This window comes from Channa argus, chromosome 1 (assembly GCF_033026475.1).
Source record: "Channa argus isolate prfri chromosome 1, Channa argus male v1.0, whole genome shotgun sequence".
Lineage (NCBI taxonomy): Eukaryota > Metazoa > Chordata > Actinopteri > Anabantiformes > Channidae > Channa > Channa argus.
The window spans coordinates 50,244,184-50,269,590 of NC_090197.1; the positions used below are offsets into that span (position 1 = coordinate 50,244,184).

General features: G+C 38.5%; 1 protein-coding gene across 1 annotated transcript in view; it reads right to left on the reverse strand.

Annotated features, from left to right (window-relative positions):
* The window catches only part of LOC137098169 (cilia- and flagella-associated protein 46), a 48,209-nt gene that overhangs the window by 17,060 nt on the left and 5,742 nt on the right, over nt 1-25,407 (reverse strand). Inside the window, exons 8-48 of the mRNA XM_067474108.1 lie at nt 24,795-24,944; nt 24,507-24,606; nt 23,534-23,632; nt 22,838-23,028; nt 22,488-22,713; nt 22,103-22,220; nt 20,648-20,777; nt 20,121-20,242; nt 19,413-19,531; nt 18,600-18,712; nt 18,014-18,226; nt 17,460-17,661; nt 15,212-15,361; nt 14,473-14,583; nt 14,089-14,270; nt 13,816-13,947; nt 13,531-13,696; nt 12,459-12,531; nt 11,980-12,115; nt 11,686-11,869; nt 11,048-11,201; nt 10,386-10,594; nt 10,180-10,302; nt 9,812-9,973; nt 9,482-9,630; nt 9,183-9,281; nt 9,048-9,108; nt 7,859-7,999; nt 7,209-7,409; nt 7,025-7,131; nt 6,670-6,852; nt 5,735-5,873; nt 4,642-4,839; nt 3,376-3,564; nt 2,923-3,045; nt 1,987-2,169; nt 1,541-1,714; nt 1,308-1,405; nt 1,048-1,124; nt 289-467; nt 37-143 (exon numbers count right to left, since the gene is read on the reverse strand). Of these exons, the coding sequence (XP_067330209.1) occupies nt 37-143; nt 289-467; nt 1,048-1,124; nt 1,308-1,405; nt 1,541-1,714; nt 1,987-2,169; nt 2,923-3,045; nt 3,376-3,564; nt 4,642-4,839; nt 5,735-5,873; nt 6,670-6,852; nt 7,025-7,131; nt 7,209-7,409; nt 7,859-7,999; nt 9,048-9,108; nt 9,183-9,281; nt 9,482-9,630; nt 9,812-9,973; nt 10,180-10,302; nt 10,386-10,594; nt 11,048-11,201; nt 11,686-11,869; nt 11,980-12,115; nt 12,459-12,531; nt 13,531-13,696; nt 13,816-13,947; nt 14,089-14,270; nt 14,473-14,583; nt 15,212-15,361; nt 17,460-17,661; nt 18,014-18,226; nt 18,600-18,712; nt 19,413-19,531; nt 20,121-20,242; nt 20,648-20,777; nt 22,103-22,220; nt 22,488-22,713; nt 22,838-23,028; nt 23,534-23,632; nt 24,507-24,606; nt 24,795-24,944 (5,973 nt within the window). The remainder of the gene's footprint in view (nt 1-36; nt 144-288; nt 468-1,047; nt 1,125-1,307; nt 1,406-1,540; nt 1,715-1,986; nt 2,170-2,922; nt 3,046-3,375; nt 3,565-4,641; nt 4,840-5,734; nt 5,874-6,669; nt 6,853-7,024; nt 7,132-7,208; nt 7,410-7,858; nt 8,000-9,047; nt 9,109-9,182; nt 9,282-9,481; nt 9,631-9,811; nt 9,974-10,179; nt 10,303-10,385; nt 10,595-11,047; nt 11,202-11,685; nt 11,870-11,979; nt 12,116-12,458; nt 12,532-13,530; nt 13,697-13,815; nt 13,948-14,088; nt 14,271-14,472; nt 14,584-15,211; nt 15,362-17,459; nt 17,662-18,013; nt 18,227-18,599; nt 18,713-19,412; nt 19,532-20,120; nt 20,243-20,647; nt 20,778-22,102; nt 22,221-22,487; nt 22,714-22,837; nt 23,029-23,533; nt 23,633-24,506; nt 24,607-24,794; nt 24,945-25,407) is intronic.

Genomic DNA, 25,407 nt, shown 5'->3' on the forward strand with positions numbered 1-25,407 from the left:
AAATTGAGGAATTTGATGACATGTTCAGCACTTCACCTTAAGTAAGAGAAGTCAAACTGTGTGAGGAGTGGTTTCAAGTAGTCTTCCATATCTTGTACAATTTCTCTGAAGTGATGCGCCATCTTTTGTTCTGTGGCATTTTTCTATATATCGGAACAAGACGGACAAAAAAGAAAGTATGAGTGTTTAGAGACGTGACATGCTAATTGCAGTGGAGTGATTAATAATAGTAGTTTGAATAGAGTGAAAGATGAGCTGCAAAATTTGTTATGTCTCAACAAGACGCACACAGGGAGTGAACTGAGGCTGCACAGAGGTCTCCACTCTGCCCTCAGCACCATGCCAAGGGGGTTCCTTGAGGAAAGCCTGTCTAGTCTCCTGGCAAAAGGTTCGAGTCTGCTTTCTCAATGCCAGCAGAGCCCGCGAGCAGACAGGAACCTTAGCCACCCTAGAACACGTCAGGGTACCTGCAACAGGAAAATGAAGAAACTGTAAGACACACACATGTAAAACTTACAGACCCAATACAATCCTCCTTCTGTTTATGAGACCTCCCTCTATCTTCATCTTGTTTACTCTACATTGCCTTTTCTGTCTTGACTCTGGCCTAAATCCCTGGCTATGAGTCTAAATATTAGCCTCCTGCGTTTCACTATTTCTGTCTTACTTCTCTAAGTCTAGCTTTAAGAAAAGTAATGCACACATACGTTGCTTCCCTCTATGAAACTAGTGTTAGAGTAGTGAAGAGGTTAAAGGTAAAGGCAAGAGATTTTTCCTACTTTCCATTTTTTCTTCTCTCTCCATGAATTCATTAAAGCTGAACTTTTTTCTCTGCCTTGCGGAAATATGTTACATCGGAATACTAAATTCATTTGGCTCTATGATGAAACCCTTATTTCCGGGGGTTATGGAACAAAATTAGATGCAGTATAAAAATCCATATATGCAGTAAATATGTTTGAAATTGCTCACAGCTACAACATAAGGAAGCCATCTGACTGCTCTCTGTATTGTAAACATGGCTTTATAAATGTTTAAACAGCAAACCTGCAACTTGCATAGTCTTCCCTTTTTGATTTTCTGAAACACTGGTTGTCTCAAAGAAGGCCCCATAAAGTTCTGACCTAAAATGACACACACAACAAAATTTACTTTTACACATGTAACTGGAGCTGGAGTGAGCAGCAGTGTGTGGCCGGCAGGTCTTTACACATCTACTATATACTGTCAGGTTCTCAAAAAAAGACATAGTGTAAGAGACAAGACAAGACAAGACAAGACAGGAATATAGTAAGAGTAATAATTACCCATCCTCGGAGTGCTGAAGCAGTAGGATCTTTAGGTTAGGTGGAAGCTCCTCAAGGATGTTTAGGTGATTAGGACTAATGGTCAGATAGCTGAAGGCCTGCAAAACAAAAGGTGTGATTTCCAAACTCAACAATGCATTCAGAGCTGAGATAGTGTCCCCATCAAGATACATTACCGAGCTGACTGTGACAGCATCCATTAATCATGAGAAGGGGATTTGGTAACCCAGTACCTTAGAGAGGCTGTTGAGGGAGTCCTCCACTCCCTTCAGCATGCTGCTGGGCCTCTCCTCTTGAAAAAGGAGCAGCCTCTTGTGGAAGCTGAGTAGAGCCGAGAGCTGGGACACACTGGTGTCTGCACAGGCGGAGGTGAGGACCTCAGCTATCAAAGGAACAGTGCAGCAGCTCTAGGAAGAAAATAGATTTTGGTGATAGCAAAATTACAGTAAGTGATATCTTAAACAATTCTGCAGGATTTAGTCAGTCATTGGCAGTTTATGGAGCCCTGTTTCAATGTACAATACGTGGACTCTACTGTGTACATAGACATAATATCGAAAAGACTGAAACCTGATGATTAGCCTGTGAGTGTGACACATTACACTGTACATACAACACACAGCATACTATGACAGTGCCTGTATGCTCTGGTAGTTTAGTAAAAAAAAATTAAGAATACCTGAAACAGGGCAAGATATTGACCTGCCACTGTAGAGTCAGACTGGCCATAGCACTCCAGCATGTTAAGACAGGCTTCCGCCAGGATGGAGGGAGACAGGTTATGTTGGAGACAGAGGCCAATGGCCTCAGCAAGTGCTTTACTGGCCTGTGCCAGCAACTGCTGGGCCTTGAGTCTCCTATGCTGCACATTCAAGAGACATCACAATCAGAGTGCTGGCAGATTAACGTCCCTGTATACTACTGAGTAAAACTAACATGTATATGACGGTACACATACACTCACTGGCTAATTTATTAGGTACACCTCCACAATCTAATGCAATCTAATTCAGCAGCTCTGCAATGAATTTAACTTTTACAACATCATAATTATTCAGTTTTTAACTTAATAATTTTATTATATGTTAATTGTTGAGGTTATAGTGGGTTATTGTATATTTGTAAATAACATATTTCTAAATACTTGAACAGCCAGAGTTCTAGTTCCACAATATGTAAAAGAAAGACATTCTGTCTGGCTGCAATGTTCTGAAGTCCGCGCTATGACAGCATCACAATAAATAAACTAATTCATGCTGCCTGCATGAGAAGACATTTATCTAACTTTGATATGATTTAAATGTCATCCGGATATTAATAATACATTTTGTATTATTACAGTAAATCTCAATGAAGACACCTGAGTACAGTGTAAATCTTACAAGCTTTCCAACTAAATCTTGCTTAATATTCAAAATTGCTGCTACATAAATAAAGCATTGCCCCCAATTTCTTCAGTGCCAAGTTTGATGTTGATAAGCTGACTTTTATTAGAAGAACTATGCAGAATGGCCAGAGATTTACCTCTGGGGGATTTCAGATGTGTGGTCCTGAGTATGAAAACCTCAGATTAGAGAGGAATCAAAAGTTTTGGCCTAACTCTGGATTTATGTACCTGCATCTCAGCGTGTTTGGCAGAGGTCATCCTTGGTTTTTTTCTGCTTGATTCTCTCTGTTTTTCTTTCTCTGAAATCTCCTTCTCTTCAGAAATGACTTTAGGGTTAGAACATGCCTCTTTCTGCAAAAAGTTATTTCAACATCACAGAACAATGAACATAATTAGTATAAAAATCCTCACATGATCACAAACCATGAAGACTTAAGCTATTCTGTCTTAAATCATGTAAGTGGACATCCGTCTCTCTAATCTCTCTAACTTTTCGGGCTGTGTAGCAAATGTTTCGGAGGCTTTGCCCTGTAGTGTGTATGCGTGTGTACATGATAGTTATCTTAAAAAAAGTGCGGTATGCAAAAATTATGAAAGACTTTCCACATATACACACTGTATGTAAAATGTTGTTTTTAACGTGTAGTCAAGCCTTTACATTTAGACATTTCGTATGTGCACCTGCTTGTGTCTGTCCCACAGAGTAGACAGATAAATGGGATCTTCGTGCACGGCGAGCAGTCTAAGGTACTTTCCCATCAAACTCATGCAGTGAGCTTTGGTCTCCATGTTGACCAGACAGTGAGGTTGCACTGCAGCCAGCTGGCTCAAGGCCACCTGCCCCAAAGTGCGGCCCACACTCAACCATTCCTGGACGAGACACAACAAATTTAAGGTCAAATAAAAAGATAAAAAGATAAATCACAGCGTGCAAACTTCTAAAAACTAAAGTGGATAATAAACAATAATTCATTTTCAGGTTTCATTTATTTTTTAAATATTTGGAACATATCATACTCAAAACCTCTCTATTATACTATTCCTAAAGACAAAATAGTTGCTGGGGGACTATATGAGCTGACTGGCACAAGCACGTTCGACATGACAGAAATTCTAAAGCAGTAAAACTGTCAAATGGCTGGAATTTTTGTTTGTATTCTTAGGAGCATTTAAATTGTACTAAATGCTAAATAAGATTACGTAAGCTACGGCAAACATATTATTCTCTGTTATTTTGATTTGATTTCTTGAGGATCAGAGTTAAGTGAGCATATACAGTACTGGCCTATATCCCATATCTATATCTCCTAAACCCCTGAGTGTAGGGAAAAAACACTAAACAAACACACGGCTGGGAAGCCAGCTGGAAATGATGAGCTTGTCGCCGCATTGGTTTTCTTTGCAAAAGTAAATGAAAAATAACAGGCCTCCACAATTACTAGTCTTGACATCTCCATTCAACTTAAAATAAATAAAAAAAAGTTAATTACTGTAATATTTCCAAACTATGAACCCACAGAAGTGGAAATATTTTGTAGTTTAAAATAGTCTCTTCCTTTATCCTTGGTAAGTGACGTACTAAATACACCTGAAACATTAAACATTTATAGGCCCAGTGCATGTCTGACAATGCTAGAAGGAAATTTGTTTTTGCTTTATTTTATCATTTATTTATTATTGCATTTTTATTTGCACAAACGTGGACCTATGCGCCACAGAGGTATAAGCTATATTTGTGAAAAGGATAGTTTCCTTGCTAGTATTGGTACTTTTGTGGCTTTGGTGTTATTTAAAAAGAATCTAATAAAAGGGTTATACTGCAACAGTTTACAATAATAATGTAGAAATATTTGGTCATGTATAATCTGTTGAATATTTACATTACTAGGTCTTACAGTGCGAATGGATACAAACTGTTACAGTTAGCCCAGGTCTGTTTTTAGGCACCTGTTTCGTAGAATTGGGCTCCGGTGTGCTGCATGTGAACTCCTCCAGTGCTACCTCAAGAGAAGTCTTCCTTGCCCGGGCCACAGCTTGGGCTTTCTCCTCAGTACAGTACTTCTCCAGCATGACCAGACAATATTCTGCCAGGGCCAGTTGCATGCGCCGGAGCCTCCGCTTGGCCGCCAGTGACAGTCCATGACTCTGTAATAGATGGAAAGCACCAGTGCAAAAAAAAAAAGGAAAAGTAGTAAAATGCCTTTTTGGATTATGAAACACACCCCTGAACTATATATACACATGATGCATACTCCAGGAATTTAAATGGCCTTCCAACCTAAAATCAGAAGCACTTGTCTATTCTTAAAATCATCTGATTAGTATTAAAATAATAATTAAGAACAATTATTGCAGATTGGATTGCGGGAGTAGGTTGTCATGACTTCACAAATTGCAACTTATGTTAGAAATGTGGTCAGATATTGCAAACTTGAGAAATGAGACATTTGGTGCCCACCCAGAGCTTGAGCTTTGTCCAACAGGGTCAAAAACGAGTATGACAAGAAAAATAAGTTAAGCTCATAAGGCTGAAAGCATGGACATGGACTTGAATTGTTACCGCAGTTGTCTTGTTTGAAATGTGGGGTTGATATCAGTACTTACAAGGGCAGCAGCACCATCTGCTGAAAGAACACTGCTACAATCCCATGATTCTTACACCCATCTTTTGTTGGCAAGTTACAGTAATAAGGTTTTTTCTGTTTTTTTATGTTAAAACATCACAAAGCCAGCTACACAAGCTTATGACAGTGACCTCAATAACTTCCCAAAACAGCTTAGTTGTAATTAATTAATACAAATATGTCAAAACAAAGGCTCTCTCTGTGTCCTTTAGCTTTAAAAAGTTATTTTTTCCCCCTATCTTAACAGTGAAAAACATACTCAGATAAAAACAACACTGAAAAACAAGCAAAGATTAGTACAGTACAGTGTAGTGGTGTCTGTTTCTCCTAACACGTAAAAGATGACATTCCCTCCAAAGATTTTTGGCATTATCACAATCAAATATTTTTAAGTAGCACAAACACATTTCATTTACCTCCTCCTGTGGGGGTAGCAGGTTCTGAGCATTCAGAACTATGTCTTCCTGCAATGCAACAGCCAACTGCATCTGGGAGAAGCCACAGAGCAGGCAGGACTGTTTCTCGTCTGCATCGGTTGATTTGTTGGCCAATATTCTGTAAAGGAATAATGTGGGATAAAGTTGGGAGAGACACAGAACACAAAGTAGGTGATACTTTGAATGAGCATGGGACAAACTGACTATGTGAGAACTAGTGCTGTCAAGGCTAATGCTATAATAATGCACTATGAGGCCCACTACAGAGTGTGTATCCAAGTGACTCTGAGCAGGATGGCAGCCAGTGCTTTGAAGGTCAGCATTAAAATCTTACAGTTAATTCTAACACACACTGACACCCAGTGTAAGGAGGCTAAAACAGGTGTGATGTGGTCATTCCTCTATGGTGTAGAGGTGTTGCAGCGGAATTCTGTACGATCTGTAGGTGATTTAAGTAAATAGATTTAAGAAGATAGCTATTTTATTGTAGTGACTTTTATTCCAACCCAGTGCCTCTGTATGTCTAATAAAATACACTGATTTACTCCATCGAAGAAGAACTGAGCACATCCCAACATTAGTTGCTAAAAGAATGTTATTTGGTGGACTGCAGTCTGTCAAAATAAAAATAAAAATGTGTCAAAGATGTTGTTTACTGCTGATTAAATTAATAGTTTGTTTTTTTGACTCTTACATATATATGAATGGTAGCTGTTCAGGAGTAAGATCTATTTAACTCATAGTATCAACTACCATTGATGTAAACTGCGTGGAGCAGACTTCCCAGAATGTTGCATCTAGTACTTTATATGCAAAATATTTAAATTTATCTAGCAAAAGCCAACAAAAGGCCTCCAAGACCACTGGCATAAAGTACACTGCATTTTGAATCATTGAACCCCTAAATGACCAACCTCAGACCATGAGCAGATTCTACATGCGCCTCTGCTGCTTCTGCCCTGTAGCCGAGTTTAGCGAAAGCGCTAGCACAGTCTCTGAGTGTATCGCAAGCAGCGGTTAGCCTGTGGACAGCCTCAGTGCAGAGTGTATCTCCAGGTTCACCACAACCAATGGCACCAATACATTCCATAGCACCTCTGGAACACATTGAAACATGCTTCCTTAGGATCAGGATAACATGGATGCCTGTTAAAGGTATGAGTCACCTTGTGTGTCTGGCAGTTACTTCTTAAAAGATGGTTTCATCCTGACACAAATTTAGACATTCTAGCACTCAGTTTATCATGTTGCACATTGAGCACTGATTACCTCATTTCTAATGAGACGATCAAGAATTTGAGCTTTGAGACTCTGTTCACCTGCTGCTCTAGAACCAATTTCAAAGCCCCACAACCTTGCTTTATAAATTGATCAACCTGCAAAAGAAAAAAAAAAACCATAACAATAGTAATGTTGTCTACAAAAAGAAGATCATTGCAATGAGGTTTGTTACCTTAGTTTGTGCATCCTGGTGCTCCTGTCCCACAACAGTTCTGACCCTGGTGAGAGTGAAATTATACCAGAACTCCTCGTCCCCACCCAGAGCTTGAGCTTTATCCAACAGGATCAAAGCCTGGGAATAGTTGTGCTCTTCACAGGCCAGAGTGGCCAAACTGAGCAAACATCTTGCCGTCGCTTTATGATCCCCAAGTTCCTTTAAAAAAAAAAAAATTGCACAAACAATTTATTTAATATCTACTTCACCACAACATTTACAATTTTGTTATTACAGTAATTTGAAAACAATAATTAATGATATTTAGCACATTTAATAACTGCAGCAAACAATGCATTCTCCATTACCTTTATTATTTCTAACTAATTGTGTAGACATTAGAAATGTCCTTGTACTAAATGTGTCTGATATTTTTTTAAGAAATTATAAGAAAGGTTTCTAAGGTAATTTGTTACACAAACTGTAATATTTAATAATAAAGTCTGAACACAAAATCGTTTCAGTATTGCAGATGCACAGAATAGAAAGATTCAGTCTCTATGCCAAGAGAGTAAAGCAAGCTTTTTAAATTATTGGAGCAAGAGCGATTGGTCGGATTTGATTTTATTGACAGTGTCACACTGAGGTCTTTCTCTTTTTGAGCTCACCGTAAGTATCAAGTGGGCCTGTGCCAGAATTTGTCTGGCTGCTTGATAGAGGCCCAAACTGAGGCAAACTTCAGCTTTGTCCAACCAAGTGTCCTGCACACACACATCCACATTTTGCTGCCCAGATCCAGCATTTGCGTTCTGAAAAATCACCAAGATAAGTCACTTTTTTAATTTAGTAAACTGTAAAGGAATAATGATTCTTAAGGCTGTCAGTTGTTAATAGGTTGGATACACAGAAGACAAGCTGTACACTGGTCTTCCACAGCATTAACACTGGTATCACAGAGGACAAAGGCCAGAATGGCCACTCTGAGCAGGATGCAGCTAACACAAACTTAATACTCAAGAAAAAGTATTAACCTAAAGAAATTGTCCACTACAAGTATCACTTCAGATCTTATACTAAAGTACTAAATACATTTTAATCAAAGAACAAAATTAAAGGTACTCCACTGTGAAAGCAATACCTCTTAAAAAATGTTGATCATGGTAGTTACAACAAAATATCTACAGTAATTAATAAAATATAAAGGTCACTGTTGGTAAATGTGAAACTGACTTTAACCACGATATGTGCTGACAGATGGTTAAACCATAATGATACATCAGCATATATATATATATATATATATATATATATATATATATATATATATATATATATATATATATATATATATATATATATATACATATATATATATATATGTGTGTGTGTGTGTGTGTGTGTATATATTCTTTATATATATTCTTTATATATAAATATAAATATATATAAATATAAATATATATATATATATATATATGTTCTTTGCATTTTGAATTTTTGAAGTTCGTGCTAAAGTAGAATGGATGGGCCCTGTAGATTTAAGACATTTGACATTAACGGATTTAAAATTTAGCACTCGTTACAGGTTTATGGGTCAAATAATTTGAAGGTCATAAACCTAATAAATTAATGTAGTATCACTGTGTTATATGAGTAGTGTGTCATAAAAATAACTTGTGCATTCAGCAAATGTCCATCCATATACATTTAGTGACTTACAGATGTTTGCCAATCACTCTGTGTGTAATAAAACTAGAGTGAAATAAAAGTTTTACTTTTAATATTAATTGCTTTAACTTGTAAATCTTTATGAATGTTTAAGATCTGCTGCTAAATAAATGTGAGAAGTAGGCCGACCTGATTGGAAGTTTTGTGGAGGTTTCTCCTCTCCAGTAATAAAGCAATCGTTTTCTGGCACCTGAAATCACAAATATCATATGAAAGGCTACTAAGGAAACATGTTCAAATATGTTTTTAAATGAGTTGACATACTCCATCTGTTCTTGTTCTTGGATACTGCTCAGATTGGGGAGCTTCTCATGATATGGCGAGCGTGTCTCCAAACCCAGCTGACAACAGGTCCTCACAATTCTAATTACAATAGGTAAAAAAAAAAAAAAATCAACTAGAAATATACAAAGCTACCACTGTACATGAAATTGTATTTTCCAAAGTAACTAGTTTTGTACCCTTTCGCCCCCTTACAAATGTACTAAGGGCTTTATATTTTCTCTTTGGAGCAGTGCCCAAGACTTTGCAATAACCTTCAGTTTTTTTAAAATTGTTTTTACCTAAGTCGGTAGAGGTCGGAGAGGCTCTTCTGATCCAAAACGTCGTGAGCAATAGTCTCAGCCAAATGCAACACAGGTAGGGTCAGGTGGTCAAGAGACAGCGAGAGAAGCTCTTTTTCCAGCAGGTCCAGATAAAACAGGCTTTGAGTCTACAATCAAATACACATTGGGACACATAAAGAACTCAGAACATGTGAACATTTTTCATGAGAACAGGAAATGGCCCAAGATCTTTGCTCTATATGCATACGAATTAAAATGTAATTAAATTAAATTAACATCAGAAACAATACATAAGTGTGAGGAAGAGCTACAGTATTTAAGCCTTGCCTGCATTACGATACTGTGTTTGTTGATAGTGTAGGGGTTGCTGTTGGTTCGGAATATCTGTCTGGCTTGGTCAGGACAGGTGTAGTAAGCCCAGTCTGTTGGGCTGGAAGGAAGTGCGTGATCAAAGACAACAGGTTTAGGTCTCTCTTCTGAAGGGGTTGGCTGGTCAAAACGATGAGACAGAGAATTGATATTCTGCTGTAGTGTAATCACTACCATGGCTTTCTAATAAATAAAATGTGTAACTTGCCAAGAACATAATTAAAATGATAAGGCAGCATTTCGAAGGAATTATTTTGAATCTACAGAGACAATAAATAAATATAAAATGAAATCTAAAACCTCAAAATTTAAGCTGCAGCATTTACTTCTTTCACTTTTTTGCCCTTGTTCTTGTCTTTGTCTTTTTTGGATGCAGCAGAAGGAGAAGGCTGAGATGGTTGACTCTTTCCTAGATCACTAAAAATATCACGAACTCCTGCCAAAGACACCTGCATTAAAATAAAATGCACATTAGATAATTTGTATTTATCGAGTTGGGTGGAGTGACCATGTTGTCGTGAAGAGACAGTACCTGCCACATTTGGAGTACAAAGGTGTAAGCTCTGAGCAGGTTAAGCTGGTGCTCAGGCAAGGTCCTGTCCGTCATGAAGGCAAGCAGAGTGTGTGCTTGTATCAAACAGTCAAGGCGCCACACGTCCCTCAGATTAGATACACTTTGTGTGCATAGCAAACCCTGGACTCCCACTACGGAGCTCAAGTCTTTCTTTTTGGACTCATCCTCTAGAAGAATAAAATGTATGATACATTTGTTGTGACAAAGAAAAAAAGCATCCATCCATCCATTATTTGTCACCGCTTACCCTGTTTAGGGTCACGGGAGAAGCAAAACAGATAATATGCAAGTATAACCGAATAACATCATGAATGAAGCCAGTTACTTTCCACCTTTCTTATTTGGGTGCTCAGTTTGTCTCTCAGGTAAAATGTAATAGGCTCATAACAGGTGACTAAACAAACTTCTCACAGCAGTCTGTTCTATTATATTATTCTCAGTGAAGACCCACAGGGTTCCTGAGAAAGTTTCTATCATCATTCATTTCATTGTCTTTTACTATCAGAGTGTAAAACGACAATATTTTAAAATGCACAGTCGAATTATTAACTAAACTACCCAGTGATTCGCATTGTTATGCCGTGATAGTACAGTGAACAAGATGAGTCAGTGAGTCCAACCTGTCTCTCCTGTTGATTCAGGTTCCATGTGTAGAAGAAGGTCAATGGCCCACTGGACCTGATGTTGTGCATCAGCTTTGGGAAAGTTGTGACAGTACAGCCACGCTCCAAATTCAAGCAGAAGACTGACCTGCTGCCACGGCTTTTCTGCACACTGTTCACACAAACGGAGAGATTAATCAAAACCCATTTTACAGTTTGGGTTTAGGCGTTTGACCTTGTTTATACTGTGTTTTATTTAGTCGTGATCGGTCAGAACACTTTTCCATGTCTTAAGTTTCACAAAATAATGTTAATGCAAGTACCCTTCTGTGGGCTGGATCTCTGCTGTTCTCTGAATTACTGCATGTTACATATGTAACTCATAGAAAATATAGGAAGTTGTGAGGAGGTGTTACAAGGATTAATCATGTCCACACACTAAGAAGCACTTAGAAATAAGCTGTTATGACATTCTGGCTCCACATGATGGTGGCAGAGCTTTATCTTCATTTATCTTCACATAGAACATACACTAATGCATTTAATAAATAGAATTCTTTCATATAACAGATTCCAGCATGGTTTATCTGATTTGACCTGCTGTTTTATCAGCTTTTTGTGCTGATGTAAACATGGAGCCACAACAGAGGTATTACCAGGACAGAGGTGATGGATTTCTGGTAGCTGGTCAGCTGTTGGCTTGTGTTTCCAGCACACAGCGCCACCTGATGCCACATAAAGGAATAGCACTGCTCGTCTTCCTCTTGTAACTTCTGCATGTCCATCACTATGCTCTCACCCAGGTGTACTTTCACCAGTATGCGCTGTTTCAGGAGATTTCTGGTAAAATACAGACACCAATAGGTTATATTTTTGTCTTTTTAGCTTTTGGGCCCTTCTCATCTCCTATGCGCTCTCCTCACTGTTTTGTTTTTTTATTTTGTACTCACACTCTGTGTCTGGTGCAATGCATTTCTCTAATTGCTTTGTCCAGAAGCTGCATAGTGCTCTTCCAGTCTTTTCTATCAATGTATATTTGGAGCAAGAAACTGTAAATGGCTGCTGTGATGGCTAGATCCTTTTCATCTGCACACAAAGCACACATATTAATAAACAAAAACATATTTAGGAGATAGCTCTGTAATTAATTGTAAGCGGGTGTGTTTACATAATGTAATTACTAGCAAAGTAATTAAGGAGATCACTTGGCAGAAGAGGACATTCAAATGCAAATTCAACACAGCCTTAGGCCTAATTGTCTGTCTTGAAATGAACTACGGTTTTGGAATCCGTTACTTACAGCAGAGAGGTACAGAGTAAATTCAACAAATTCATGACCGAAAGCCAAAACGAAACATGAAGCAACATGCAAATGCTATATCCTCCATATATTACAAAATACCTTCCTTATTGTCCTTTCGCTACTAACCTTTAGTTTCACGTTTAGAATTCCGAGAAGGCATTGCTGTCAAGGTCAGCTGGCTTTTCCCTTTGCCCTGTTTCTGAAATAGAAGTGGCAAAGGATTAATACTGCATAAAAGAGTGAGAGAAGAGTTTGCAGTAGTGGTGGGTAGCTCACTGATGTACAAGATAAATTGCTATCTGACCTTGCCCTATTTAGTTTATGACCCTGCTTCCAATCTCCAAATCCCCTTTTACACCCGGAGCCTGCGACATTACTGGTTTCAGTTATCCAGGTGAGAAAGTTTATAATGTGCAAATGTGACAAAATTCACATCAAGCCTGTTTTAACAGTACACAACTACTGCATATGGATCCGATTAAGCATCCTTCACACTTGATGTGGGTCACACCGCACACACAATAATACTCAAATATTATTAATAATTCATATAATAATTCTCAATAGAAGATATTTATCCCTCTGGAGAGGTTTTCTCTTAAGCCCAGCGGGTTTCCTATTCTAGCATCCTCAAAGTAAGCGTTCATTATATTTTGATCAATAAGGATAACACACCATTTTTAGACTTTTGCCACATGTTATTCAATGCTTGATTAATGAAACAAAAATAAGACATGACGCTGGGGATAGAGCGGTTTCTATAATAAAGGGGTAGACTGTGTTTCTGTTGTTTTTCTTGTTAATGTGCCTTTTTCTGCATCAAGTTTAGAACAAAAATCTCAATAGATTGCTGTGCACAGGCAGATGCGGTGTGTATATGTGTAAATTGCCCTATATTGTATAATCACTGCTAAAACTATAACCCCAACAGGAAGTAATATTTTTTTTGCCCATATAAACAAGACAGTGTCAGTGTGCTTTGACATGCAGGCCTTAGAGGCTTTAAACATCGCAGAAAGACCTTCAATTAATATAGTTTTACTTTTTTCCATAAATAAACAATGAGTTATTAAAATTTTAAGGGTTGAGTGAGCATCATCTAAAACACACTCTGGTTCCAAGTTACACATGACTCCAACATGAAAACTAGCCAGAATTAATACATGTATATTTGCCGGCAAATAACATAAATCCATACATTTGCATTTTTTGCGCTGGTATTGATCAGAGCAGTTAGAATCTTCTCCAGGGGCTCTTGAAGCTTCAATCTTTCTACAGGAATCTGTGTCAGAGGTAGGCAAGTGTTCCAGTAATGTTTAGCAGCCGCGATACACAATGGTGGACTCTTGGCCTTTTCTGCATAGCTTTGGACAAGAGACAAACATATATACAGTAAGGCAAGAAATTTTAAAATGTTAACAAAGAACTGAGCTGTTGGAGGCAAAGACATGGATCAGTACTGTGTGAAATTGTAAAAAGGCACCTGACACCAGACAGAAGGACCCTCATGGCCTCTTTGTAAGCGTGCAAATCTCCATTAGACTCATGGACTAAGCTTAAACCATTCAAACAGGCAGCACTGCTGAGCATCTCATTCACGGCGGTGGTCCCATACCTAGGGACAGGAGGGAATGTATGAGCTGTCAATCAAAGTCAACCAATCAGTCAATGAAATTATAAAAACTGACACACCACAGTAACTGGGAACTTTGCAACTTTAAGCAAACACAGATATTATGAAGTCAATTATGCTTACAAAACACAGGGCATGGTGTTGAGGCTCTTTGCTGCTGCTTCTTCCAGCTGCAGAGCATTCTTAGTGCAGTACAGAACTAAGCTGTGGTCAGTGGCATCGTGACAGAAGGCAGCCAGCTGACACCACACCTGCAGCTCCACGACGGCATCGCTCCAGCTGCATTCTGATGCCATGCTCACTAGCTTTAGGGGAGGAGACAAAAGAGAAACGAGGGGATGAATTTTCTGAAATTTCTGAAAACGATAATCTGGTCAAAACTAACATAATCAAGGCAGCTACAATATTTTGAAGATATTAACACAAAGAGTGGCAGCAAGGCTCTGCAGGCTCATGTGTCATCTTGGCCTCTTTTTGCTACTGTAGGAAAACATGAGCAGTACATACTGTGGAGAGACTAGGAGCAGAGAATTCCATATGCTTGAGAATCCTATTGCACTGTAGCATCTCCACTCCAACCAGCACCCGCGACATTGCAGACACATTTTCGTTCTCCGACTGTGAACGGACCAAAAAAATAAATAAAAACCCAAAACAAAACAATACTGAGCATTTCAATGCAAAGGTCTTGGTGCATTTATACTAACACTTGATTATTTTTACACAAACAATTTAATTTGTGGTGTCCTTTCAGGGAGAATATTACGGCAGGTCTGGTGGGACATGAGACAATATACAGCCTAAAGCATTTTCTTATTAAAATTTGGTTTTACCACCTTAAATGGCTGTAGAAATAAATCTATAGTTTGACATTTGAGTGTTTTTTCTTTTAACTACATGGACATCTTGACTGAGGAGTTTAATTTTTCTATGTTTAAACAGTTTCACCTGCCGACTTTTAATAACACAACACGTTTTGGAGCAAACTGGAAAACTGCATCAAATCAATGGAGAGAAACTGTAAGTGAAAATACACTCCATATATCCACACATCCAAAAACTACCTGGAAAAGCAGTAGCATATTAATAACTTATTTAGTTCTAGAATGTAGCCCATGTCACATGCTTATTAAGATTTTAGCTGTAATTTGCAATGTTCAGTGTCTTATTAACAATGATTTGTTAACAATGAAGTGTGGACTAGGACCCTAAACATAAGACGTAAGACTGAGATAGAGAATAACACCTCATCTTTGACCTCTGCCTTTGAGCCGATTTGCTGCTGCAACAATCGCTTGATCTGCACCCATGTAGCCAGCACTTGCTTCCTTGCTGCAATGGGGACTGACTCTCCTGGGTTGTTGCAGTTGGATATCTGAAGGGCGTAGTCGCACAGCTAGTGGGAAATGCAGAAAACAACAATGAGCTTGTGTTCTAGTTGTGTATAGTAGAATAAGTTTGAAATCCTCAACAAGCAGCACATGAAATTGTTGTTTTCACAACTGCTCACACACATTTTCTGAATCTTTGGCTCATTTTCCAACTTTTTAAATTTAAACACAAACACCACAAACTCGAGCAAAAGCAAACGCTTCACTTAAACCTGTTCTATGTCTTCCCAAAATGACACATACTGTTCACAAACATATGTGTACAACACAAAACAGTACTATTCATATCTTCTCAGTAGGATTATAACTACTGTTTGACATGATTGATATTGCTTTAAATAAAAGCAATAAAGGAGACAAGACGTTTTAATTTTTATTGGCGTGCTAATGTAGAGGACTGTAGGAAATTTGCTGAAGTGATTTGGTATAGGATTTGCTTTCGGAGGGTCAGGTGAGCAACTTGCATGGCAGCCACCGCCACTGGTGTGTGTGTGTGTGTGAATGGCTGAATGAGAAGCAACACTGTAAAGCGCATTGGATAGAAGCCTTATATTAGCGGCCATTTACCATTGAAATGCCATTATTCTCCTCAGACATCTATACTGTACAGTGCCTGAAAGCTGTAATACCAATGACATGACATTTTAAAAGCTCCAAATTAATATTTAAGAGCTGACAGTGAGTAGAACAAGGGTCAGCTTGGACAGTGTTGAAGCCCAGCTTCTCCGGGTCCGTTGATGAGGAAGAATCACTCAAAACCCTTTTCCCCTATTTCTCTGGAGATCGTCTCGATGCCCACACAGTGACAGTGGGGGGATCTGCCCTAACTGTAACTTCACTCTAACTCTTATTCCCAGTTTTTTCTACCCTTCCTGATCTCCATTGCTGGACTATATGTGTTATCAGTTAAAACCAGCTCCCTGTTTTTCTCTGCTGGAATGAGGAGTAGCACTACACTGTACCTAAGCTGTGTGTGTGTGTGTGTGTGCAATAGATAACTTGTCCTGCAGCTGTCTACTCCCTAAGATAATAATTGTTGAAGCAAATTATTGTTCTATATTATATCAATAACCTACATGCATATGCACCTGCTAAAGCTCACTTATTATAAAAGCGTTTATTATAAGTTCATCTTCAACCAACATCACACTCTTAAAGATTATAATTCCACAACAGTCTGACCAGTCTGCAGCTCAGCAAGCTGTGATGCACGGTGTGTTTTGACACGTGTGAATCGTGGCAAATATCTGTACCGATTTTCAAAACCCTGAAGAAAGTATTAAAACTCTCAGTTTCTCACAAACACAAGAGGGGTCACTGAATGATTAGATCAAATTTAGTGTGTAAAGATATTGACAAAGTGAATATCTTTTAGAGCAATGGTTTCCATGCCTGAGACAGAATTCTAGAATGTTGTAGAATCAATACAAAGGGCAATGATGTTGTGTTGGTTGCCTAATAAAACACTTGGAGTTGGAGTTTCCTTTAATTTGTCAATATGTGTCAACGTATTCAAAGGAAGAACATTTTTATTTACATGTACATGCAGCTTACACTGATCAGCCACAAAATGTATATTAGTGTTCTTAGGAATGTCACAGATTAGGTTGGCATCTGTAAGCAAAGTGTGATACACTGTGGGCAGAGGTGGTAGTACTACACAAACCCACTACTCAAGTATTAGCTTAAAAAGTTCACCACAACAAGAACCACTTCAAATGTTTTACTCAAGTAAAGTAATAAGCAGATTATCTCAATTTTCTTTAAACATTTTCTTTCAAATTTCTTTAAAAAAACAAAATTAGGTGTTATTATAATATCTTTATTTATGTATTTTTTTATTAAAAACAACAACATTATTTGTTGCGGCTTATTGGTGTATATATGGTGCTTTTATTCAAATTTATTGTGACAGATGTTTGTGTAGGTTGGTTGAGATTTTACAAAAATGATAAGAACAGTATGCAAAAACATATTAACATAGCAAGGTTTATAGTAGTATTCGTCACAAATACTACTATGTTACTGATATGTATTAAAAATAAAAATTAAATTTAGGCATGGCCCCATACTGCTACCCCACACATACACACACTAGCATACCTCTAATGCCTTGGACATGTCCTGTAGCACAGCAGCATCTGAGGGAACCCCATGGACACCGGCAGACTTCACCGTCCTCTTCTCAGCTCTGTTTTTGCCCTTGTCTGCAGGCGGTGCTGACTCAATGTTGTCTGCTCCACACAAGGGCTGGATCAAAGCCCGGGCCACAGCATCACACAGCAGCATAACCAGAACACGGTTTCTGAGAAATGTAACACCAACAAGGTCTAAAGGTGACATTAAGTCAAAAGCAAAGGACTGAATGCTGCATTTAAGAACTTAATCTACATTTTATCCATTTTGTTATTTCAGAAAACACAGTATATACCCTCACCATACAGTAGACATTGGTAGAAATACCGTATTTATATATAATTGTTATAAAAATCACTGATTTCCCAACATTCTTTAAATGTTGACATCACAGAAATGTAATATAGTTCAGAAATGCAATTATACGTGTCTATTTTTAGCATGTGACCACTTAGGTTGCCATATCATTGACATAACTACTGTGTTATAACATCTGTACAACATAAAAAGACGCAGCCTACTGAGTGAACTCTCTGTTTCGGAGCATTTCCACCAGTCTCTGGAAGGTGGGGACAATGTGTTGGTACTCCCCAGTTGCCAGCAGGTGGCTGTTGTAGTTCCACAGGTAAATGGCTGCATTTGCAACCACCCACATCTCCCTGATCTCAATTCCAAGCTCCGCTGCCCGCAAGAAGTTGGAGGTGGCATAGACAGACAGTGCCTGGATCCAGTCTCTAGAGGAAGAGAGACACAGATGAGAGTGGGAAAATAAGTTATGTTTGTGTGTGAAAGACAAAGATTGCAGAGTTTTGGTTTAATAAGAATTAACACCTCTTGCCTCACCAAACTCCAGGCACTGTTTTCCTATCCTAGATGTGTCTATATTACAGAGTCCAAATGTGGCACATGTTGTAGAGTTGGCACACACACATGTGAATATATAAAAAGTAATTATACCTCATTAGTAATAATTTAATTATTCTTAAATCAAATCCAATTACTGATGTCCAAAAAGTCAAAACACATAGTGAACAGATAATACAGATAACAAAGAAAGTCTTTTTGTTTTATTATGCTAATGTACGTGTTTGCAGCTTGTGTTTTTACCTGTAAATAACCCAGTGCGGATCCTCATCAGACACATAAGCCCCTGCCCCCTGCGGGGGAACAGCAGGGCTGTTAAGCTGCAGCCCTTCTGTTAGCAGCTTTTGGACTGTGGCCTGAAAAAAGAAGTGTTAAAGATGAATCAAGGACCAACAGAAGCACCCCATGAACACTTCATGCCAGTGGTGAACGAATCAGGTAAGACGAGATGAACCTGTCTTCGTCCTCACAACTAGAGGTAGAGAACGGATAATTATAATGTAGTAATTATAACTATCCTTAAAAAAAGATGTCATATGTCATAAAACAAAGATAGAGATACATGAGAGTGGCAAGCAGTGAGTGAGTTTTGGCAAGTTAATGCAATTTTTCTGGATAGTTCATACCTCCATTTTCTTCAAAGTGCTAAAAAGTTAATATCTCCATGGATCGAATAAAGACTTAGAGCTGCAGGCTTGGTGGGAGGTGGTCTCTCGCAAGTTTGTCAGACTTCATAGGGCTGTTCAAATATTTATAATTCAAAAAAAGATCTCCCGCTTAAAAAAATCTAATATCATGCAGATATTTCAGTATGTTGTAAAAATACATCACTAAAAATTCAAAATAATTTGTATCCAAAAAGGGATCAAAGCTGACAAGAGCCGAAAAGGTTGATGCATTCACACAAGGATTGTGTCATTTACTAATCATGAATGAGGAAACTAAGGAAATGACTTTGTTGTTGTCTGCAAGAAAATGCATGTTTTTATGAGTAATATGAAACTGAATCTAACCTGAGTATATTAGGAGGCATCGTATTTGTCATTAAGTACTCACCTCAGCGTTAATGAAGCGGATTTCAGCTAAAAGGCGCAGCAAGTCCCTCACAGAGCTTTGGCTTTCTGTGCAACCGTGAAGACATTGTGCACAGCTCTCCTCCCCCGAGCATCGACATTCTAAAGAGAATTGATAAATCTCGGATGTGAATTGCCCTAATGACAACAATCCCTTCCTAAAATTTACCACTCTTTCGACAGCTGCCATCTATTACAATTAAATGCTAAATGTTTTGCACTTATACACCACTTTTCTACCTATTGGCACTCAAAGCACTTTACACTGCTTCTCCTTCGCCCATTCGCACTCACAATCACACACACACTAATGACCTACACTAGTTGGGATTCAGTGTCTTGCTCAAGGAAACTTCGACATGTGACCTGAGGAGCCCGGGATCAAACCCACAACTTTGGGATTGATGGATGACCGCTCAACCTCCTGCACCACAGCTGCCAATTAGTGCAGCCTAACCCACTGTATTTCTTTTCATTAGTAATACTGATAACCAAATTATAACTCACGTAAATAAAAACAATTTTCTCATTATTTACACATGAACAATGAGAAAAGATCCTGCAGTAACCGAGCAGGTCTACAACTTCATACAAATAACAATTATCTTTGAAGGCCAGTGGCTTCTTTTTCAATCATTCTAATGTCATTTAATTTCAGGAATATTATAGTCCTATGATCATTCATTCCCACCAGTCTTGGAAATCTTCCATCTCCCGTCATCATAAAGCAAACAGAACCGACAGGCAGCTCGGCACACATCCCAAGCTTCCTGTCTCCTGGCTGTCTTCACCAGTGTTGCCCACAACTTCACCCTGGAACAGCCAAGAAATAAAGAAAACTTAAATATGATTAGGATAGAGGTCAGGATATGTTTGCATGGCCGTGAATAATAAACTTTTCCATCAAGGAATCTCTGAGTTCTGATGGCTCTGCTTTCTCCTGATCATTAGACCTGCTATTTATGATGTGCACACGTTTTGAGTGGAGTGTAATCGATATGGACATGAGATACATGGTTACAGACCCTGAAGACATTAACTAAGACCATTTAGTTTATTTTCAAATTGACATATGAAAACTTGCGGGGAAAAAAAAAAGAATAAAAAAAGAATTCATGCACACACTGTTTATGTACAGTCAAAATTATGCATGTAAATGTACACACACACACACACACACACACACACACACACACACACACACACACACACACACACCTCTCTGCTTTGTCACTGCCATCTCCTTGTCTGGCTAGGTGTCCCTCCACCCTCTGTACAGATGCAGAATGATGTTGAGCCTGAGCACAGAGATGAGATACTGGTCCAGATCCAAGACTGTCTATGGGAACTGGACAAATGTTGAAGTACTACATGAGTCAAACTTTATTTATACTGTTGGAAAACTGCTGCAAAAGTCAATAATATCAATACAGCGTTCTGGCTATTATGCATAACAAAAAGGTCTAGTCATTTGTTTGCACAACTTCTTAGGCCAAAATTATTATCTAAACTTTATGGAACAAAGAATAGCTGTGTATTCATATGCATAATGAAAATATTATCATTTTGAGAAAGTAACCTAATAAGCAGTAGTGTGCCATTTCCAGTCAAGCACAAGGGAACACATACCTAAGGGAATACACAAGTAAATGGACTGTTTCCAAAATTGTCAATGTGGGATTTTACCTGTTACAATGTTAGATTAGACTAAACGAATGACAGAGAAGCATTTCCAGATATGTGTAATTTATAGACCCATCTACATCAAGACCACATTATATAGTATAAACAGGTCTGTGACTTTCAAGTTAACCATTTCAAAAACCATACTAGTGTATAGTATACACAGTCATAAAGTATTTATGATTCTGATTTACTGACATGATATATTTTTCAACATAATATGTTGTAACTAACTAATTCTTCTAGCATTGATCTGCTGACTTTGAAGCTAAAACCACATTGACTCTGAGGGCTGCTTGAGGTTTACAGACAAAAACAGGAGGAGCCTGTTTCCAGTTGTGATCCAGTTGTGCTCTGAGTTATTGTTAATACTCAGTGCAGACGACTGCCTTCCAGTTGTGTTCTGTGAGTGAAGGCAACTGAATATCGTGGGTCAATAATGTTAAATTATTGAGTAAAGTATTTGGAAAAACACACAAATATGGTGTATGCAATTCACCACAAAGGCAGAGAGAGAGAGAGAAGGCTGGGACTGTGCGGGAGGTTCAGCAGAAGCTTGGAACTGAGATGGTGGAAAACAAAATTACACTGCACATGACAGTAAACAATAAAATGACCAACGTTGTAATTTTACAGCTGACTGAAAATAAAGCTTAACTATAATGAAGATAAAACCACCAGTCTATCTCCCCACACAGTTTGATACCATGACATTTAGATTACTGATTATGCATTCACTCCCTGACCCCGATGACAGGTGTGATAGCCTCAACGCCCCCACCCATGGATGGATGATGCATTCCCATTCCCCCCTAAATGTATGTCTATGCAGTGTACAGTAGGTGTTTTACTGCTTGTCAGTTACATGAATGTTTATTTGTAATTCCGGCTGCAACTAAAGAGGACAAAGTACTTGTAGGGACAAAAGAAACTATCTCACCCCTCTTACTGTCTTACTAAAAACTGAAAGCAAAGAACAGAAATGCGCACTTTTGGAAGGGTTGTCTGCATCCAGCACCATCTGGAAATCATCAGGAGCCAAAAGAAGACCCACAGCAATCAGAATGGGGCGACTGTCAGTCTTATCTTGGGGTTGCACGTCCCTGGCCTTGGAAAGAGAGGGTTCGAGGTTAGATTCATCTGCAGCTCCAAGCCCGTGAGAATACATTTCAAAGTTATCTTTGTAGGCAAATTACTATAATTACACTTAATAAACAATAAACCTGCACCTTCAGTTTCCATTAACAATTTTAATCATTTGAATAATCATGAAACACTCATCAATTACTGAACCAATGTGTGTTGATACCCACAGGTTGTTTGCAACTTTAAAGAACGGGATGTAATGTTATACTGATGGAGAACAATCAAAAACCTGCTGCATTAGCATGGCGGCTTTATCTTCGTTCCGGGAGGGGGTTTGGTAGAGGGTCCCTCTGAGCTGCAGGAGGTGGAAAGCCGTAGACAAGCGTTCTCGTTGTGACCCGTTATCCAACAACATGGCTTTCTGAAGGTGAATCAAAGAAGCCTCAAGACGCCCCTCCTCCTCTTCTATTGCTGCCAGCTCTGAGTGGATTTGACTACGCATCTCTAGCAACATACTGAAAAAAAAACCCAAATGACATGTGAGGGGCAACTCGGCCAAACATCAACAATAAAAACAAAGTAGACCTAAAACATTTACGCATAACCCTCTAAAATGATGAATCCGTGGTAGCTGCAAACCTGTGGATGTCTTCCATTACTTGAACAACCCTGAGCAAAGGTGCCTTGACACGTTTCCTGAGGTTGTGCTGCAAGAGAGGCAGGCAGAAGCTCCACTGGGTGGTGCACAGTGCCTGGACAGCCTGAGGGACATTCTCTCTCACAGCAGTCTGCAGCCACTGATCCAGCTTGCCTATCTCTTTCAGTCGGGCCTGTGGGATAACGAAAATGGATTGAGCATTTCTCATGTAGCAATGACAGAAAAACAGTTCTATCACTCAGTAAGAAAGCTTGGATAGATCTGGACTGAATGTGCCAGTTCCTACTGTAAAGCTTCCCGCCAAAATATTATCTGCCATAAAATATGAGTAGAGTACTCCTACTTCCGCCAACATATATTTTCTTGTCTTGTAAGTAAAAAATCTGAAAATGTACTGGGATTTTTTTATGACAATTACAATTGTCCACTAACAGTAACTTATGAAGCACTTCTGCATGTGCCAACAAGTTCTTTAAAGCTGGTAAACATATCCAAGTGAAGGATTTACTGCCTTTAAACAAAGAATGAAATTTAAAAAAAATACATCACCAGTTAAGGACAGAAAATATTATTCAGCAATCAGCAGATAATCATGGTTCCGACAGTGTCCACTGCCTTCTTTGCAACATTCAGTGAATATACAGTACAGCTGATAACTCAGGCATATGATGAAGCACCTCCACACTTGCTTTAGAATAGTCATCCATCTTAGCCCCTTTCTTCAGAAGGTTGATTTCACAGTTGACACATTCCATTATTAGGCGCTGGCCAACACTCTAAAAGGACAAAAATAAATGTGATTTTAGAAGCTTTCAGGTGTGAAAAAAAGAGAGAACTACAAACTATCAGTTGTATTTTCATACTAACACATGTAATGTGCACATGTAAAAATGTGAAATAATGATAATATTATGTCATATGTCATTATTTTACTTGATTTGCAAAGTATGTATGAGCAAAATTGAAACATTTCTGCAAAAACGTTTTTAAAATATAGCAATCGATTAGCCACGTCACTGGTGGTCTAAGTAATGTCATGAAGGACAAGGATAAGCATGGCCACTCTGAGCAGTCTGCAGGTACACAGCCCCGTACGCAGTAAAATGTACTACCCTATGTGCACAGAACTCAATATTCCAGTACCTAAAGTACCACAAGTTAAGATCTAAGCATCTATATTTTATTTCTAGTAAGAAGTAAACGCACTAGGATAAGTATGCATTTTAAACAATGATTATTATGGTAATTATGGCAAAACATTTAAAGTACTTGACAGAGGTGGAGCTGATTTTAACCACTTTATATGCCAAAGACCTATAATGATTTGAAAAAGCATTTATTAAGTCATTATTAATGTTATTAAAACATTATATATATGCATTTATTAAGTCATTATGAATGTTATTAAAACTTTATTTTTTTATTTTTTTATTTATTTTACAGCACCAGCTGTTGTAAATGTTTTGGCAGATCAGTGTAAATTCTATACTGTAACTTTTTGGACATTATTAGCTAATCAATTTCATTTATTATCAAGTTAAGAGGGGATGTCACATTCCATGCACACATTTACATATTCATTGAAAATGTGTAGTTATAGTCTGGAGCACTGTTACTGTATGAGTTTTTGACTAATTATCAGACACTCACAGTCTCTGGCATGGACTTCAGCTCTTTCAAACAGTCGATAGCTACTTTCTGATGCTTCACTTGCAAGGCCAGCAGAGCCAACTCCAGGAGGAAATCAACTCTGCAAATTCCAGATAAAACATAATTTGTACAATTCACAATACTTCAGTGCAGTAATCTGAGTCATGCACTGCCCTTTGGATATCCATATGTGAGCTTATGGTGTTGGGGGGGTTAGGTGGAATACGGGGAGCTACAAAGTTAAGCTTGTTGGAAGAATATTTGATAAGGACAGTTTGGGTCACAGACCTGTCAGCTGGTTGAACAGGAATCTGAAGAGGGCTGGACGCCGTGGGTGTAGCAACTACACTGGTACAATCCACTAGCAGATGAAAAATCTCCTCAAGCTTGACAGAATCCTCCTTTGTCAGCTCATTCTCATTAATTTCTTTCAACCTGCTACAAAACAACAGGAGACCTTTCAGCATTTATATACATACAATTATGCATTTCAAAAGCATGCATGAATCGATCATTTCAATGGCCCTCTTAAGGGCAAAAAAGCCTATATAATGCTGACGATGAGCGGGTCAGACGGAGTCAGACTGTCGATGTATAAACCTAAACTGAGAAGCCATAAAGACTTCTGACATGGCTGCAGGAAAGGGGGTGTGGGGGGGGGGAATGTACTATTAATGTACACAGGCTGTCAAATAAACCTGCCACAGACTAAGCTGAGAGGCAGTGGGCCATTGACCAACATTTAATGTGTACTGAGAGGCTTTAGGATGAAAAAACAAAACACGTCTCTGTAAGGTTCTCTGTAAGGTTATGGGTCAGCTTGCCTCCATTATGAGCAGGAAATATCCTAAAAACATAAACATAAAACCAATAAATAACAGTCAAATCCACTTTCAAACAC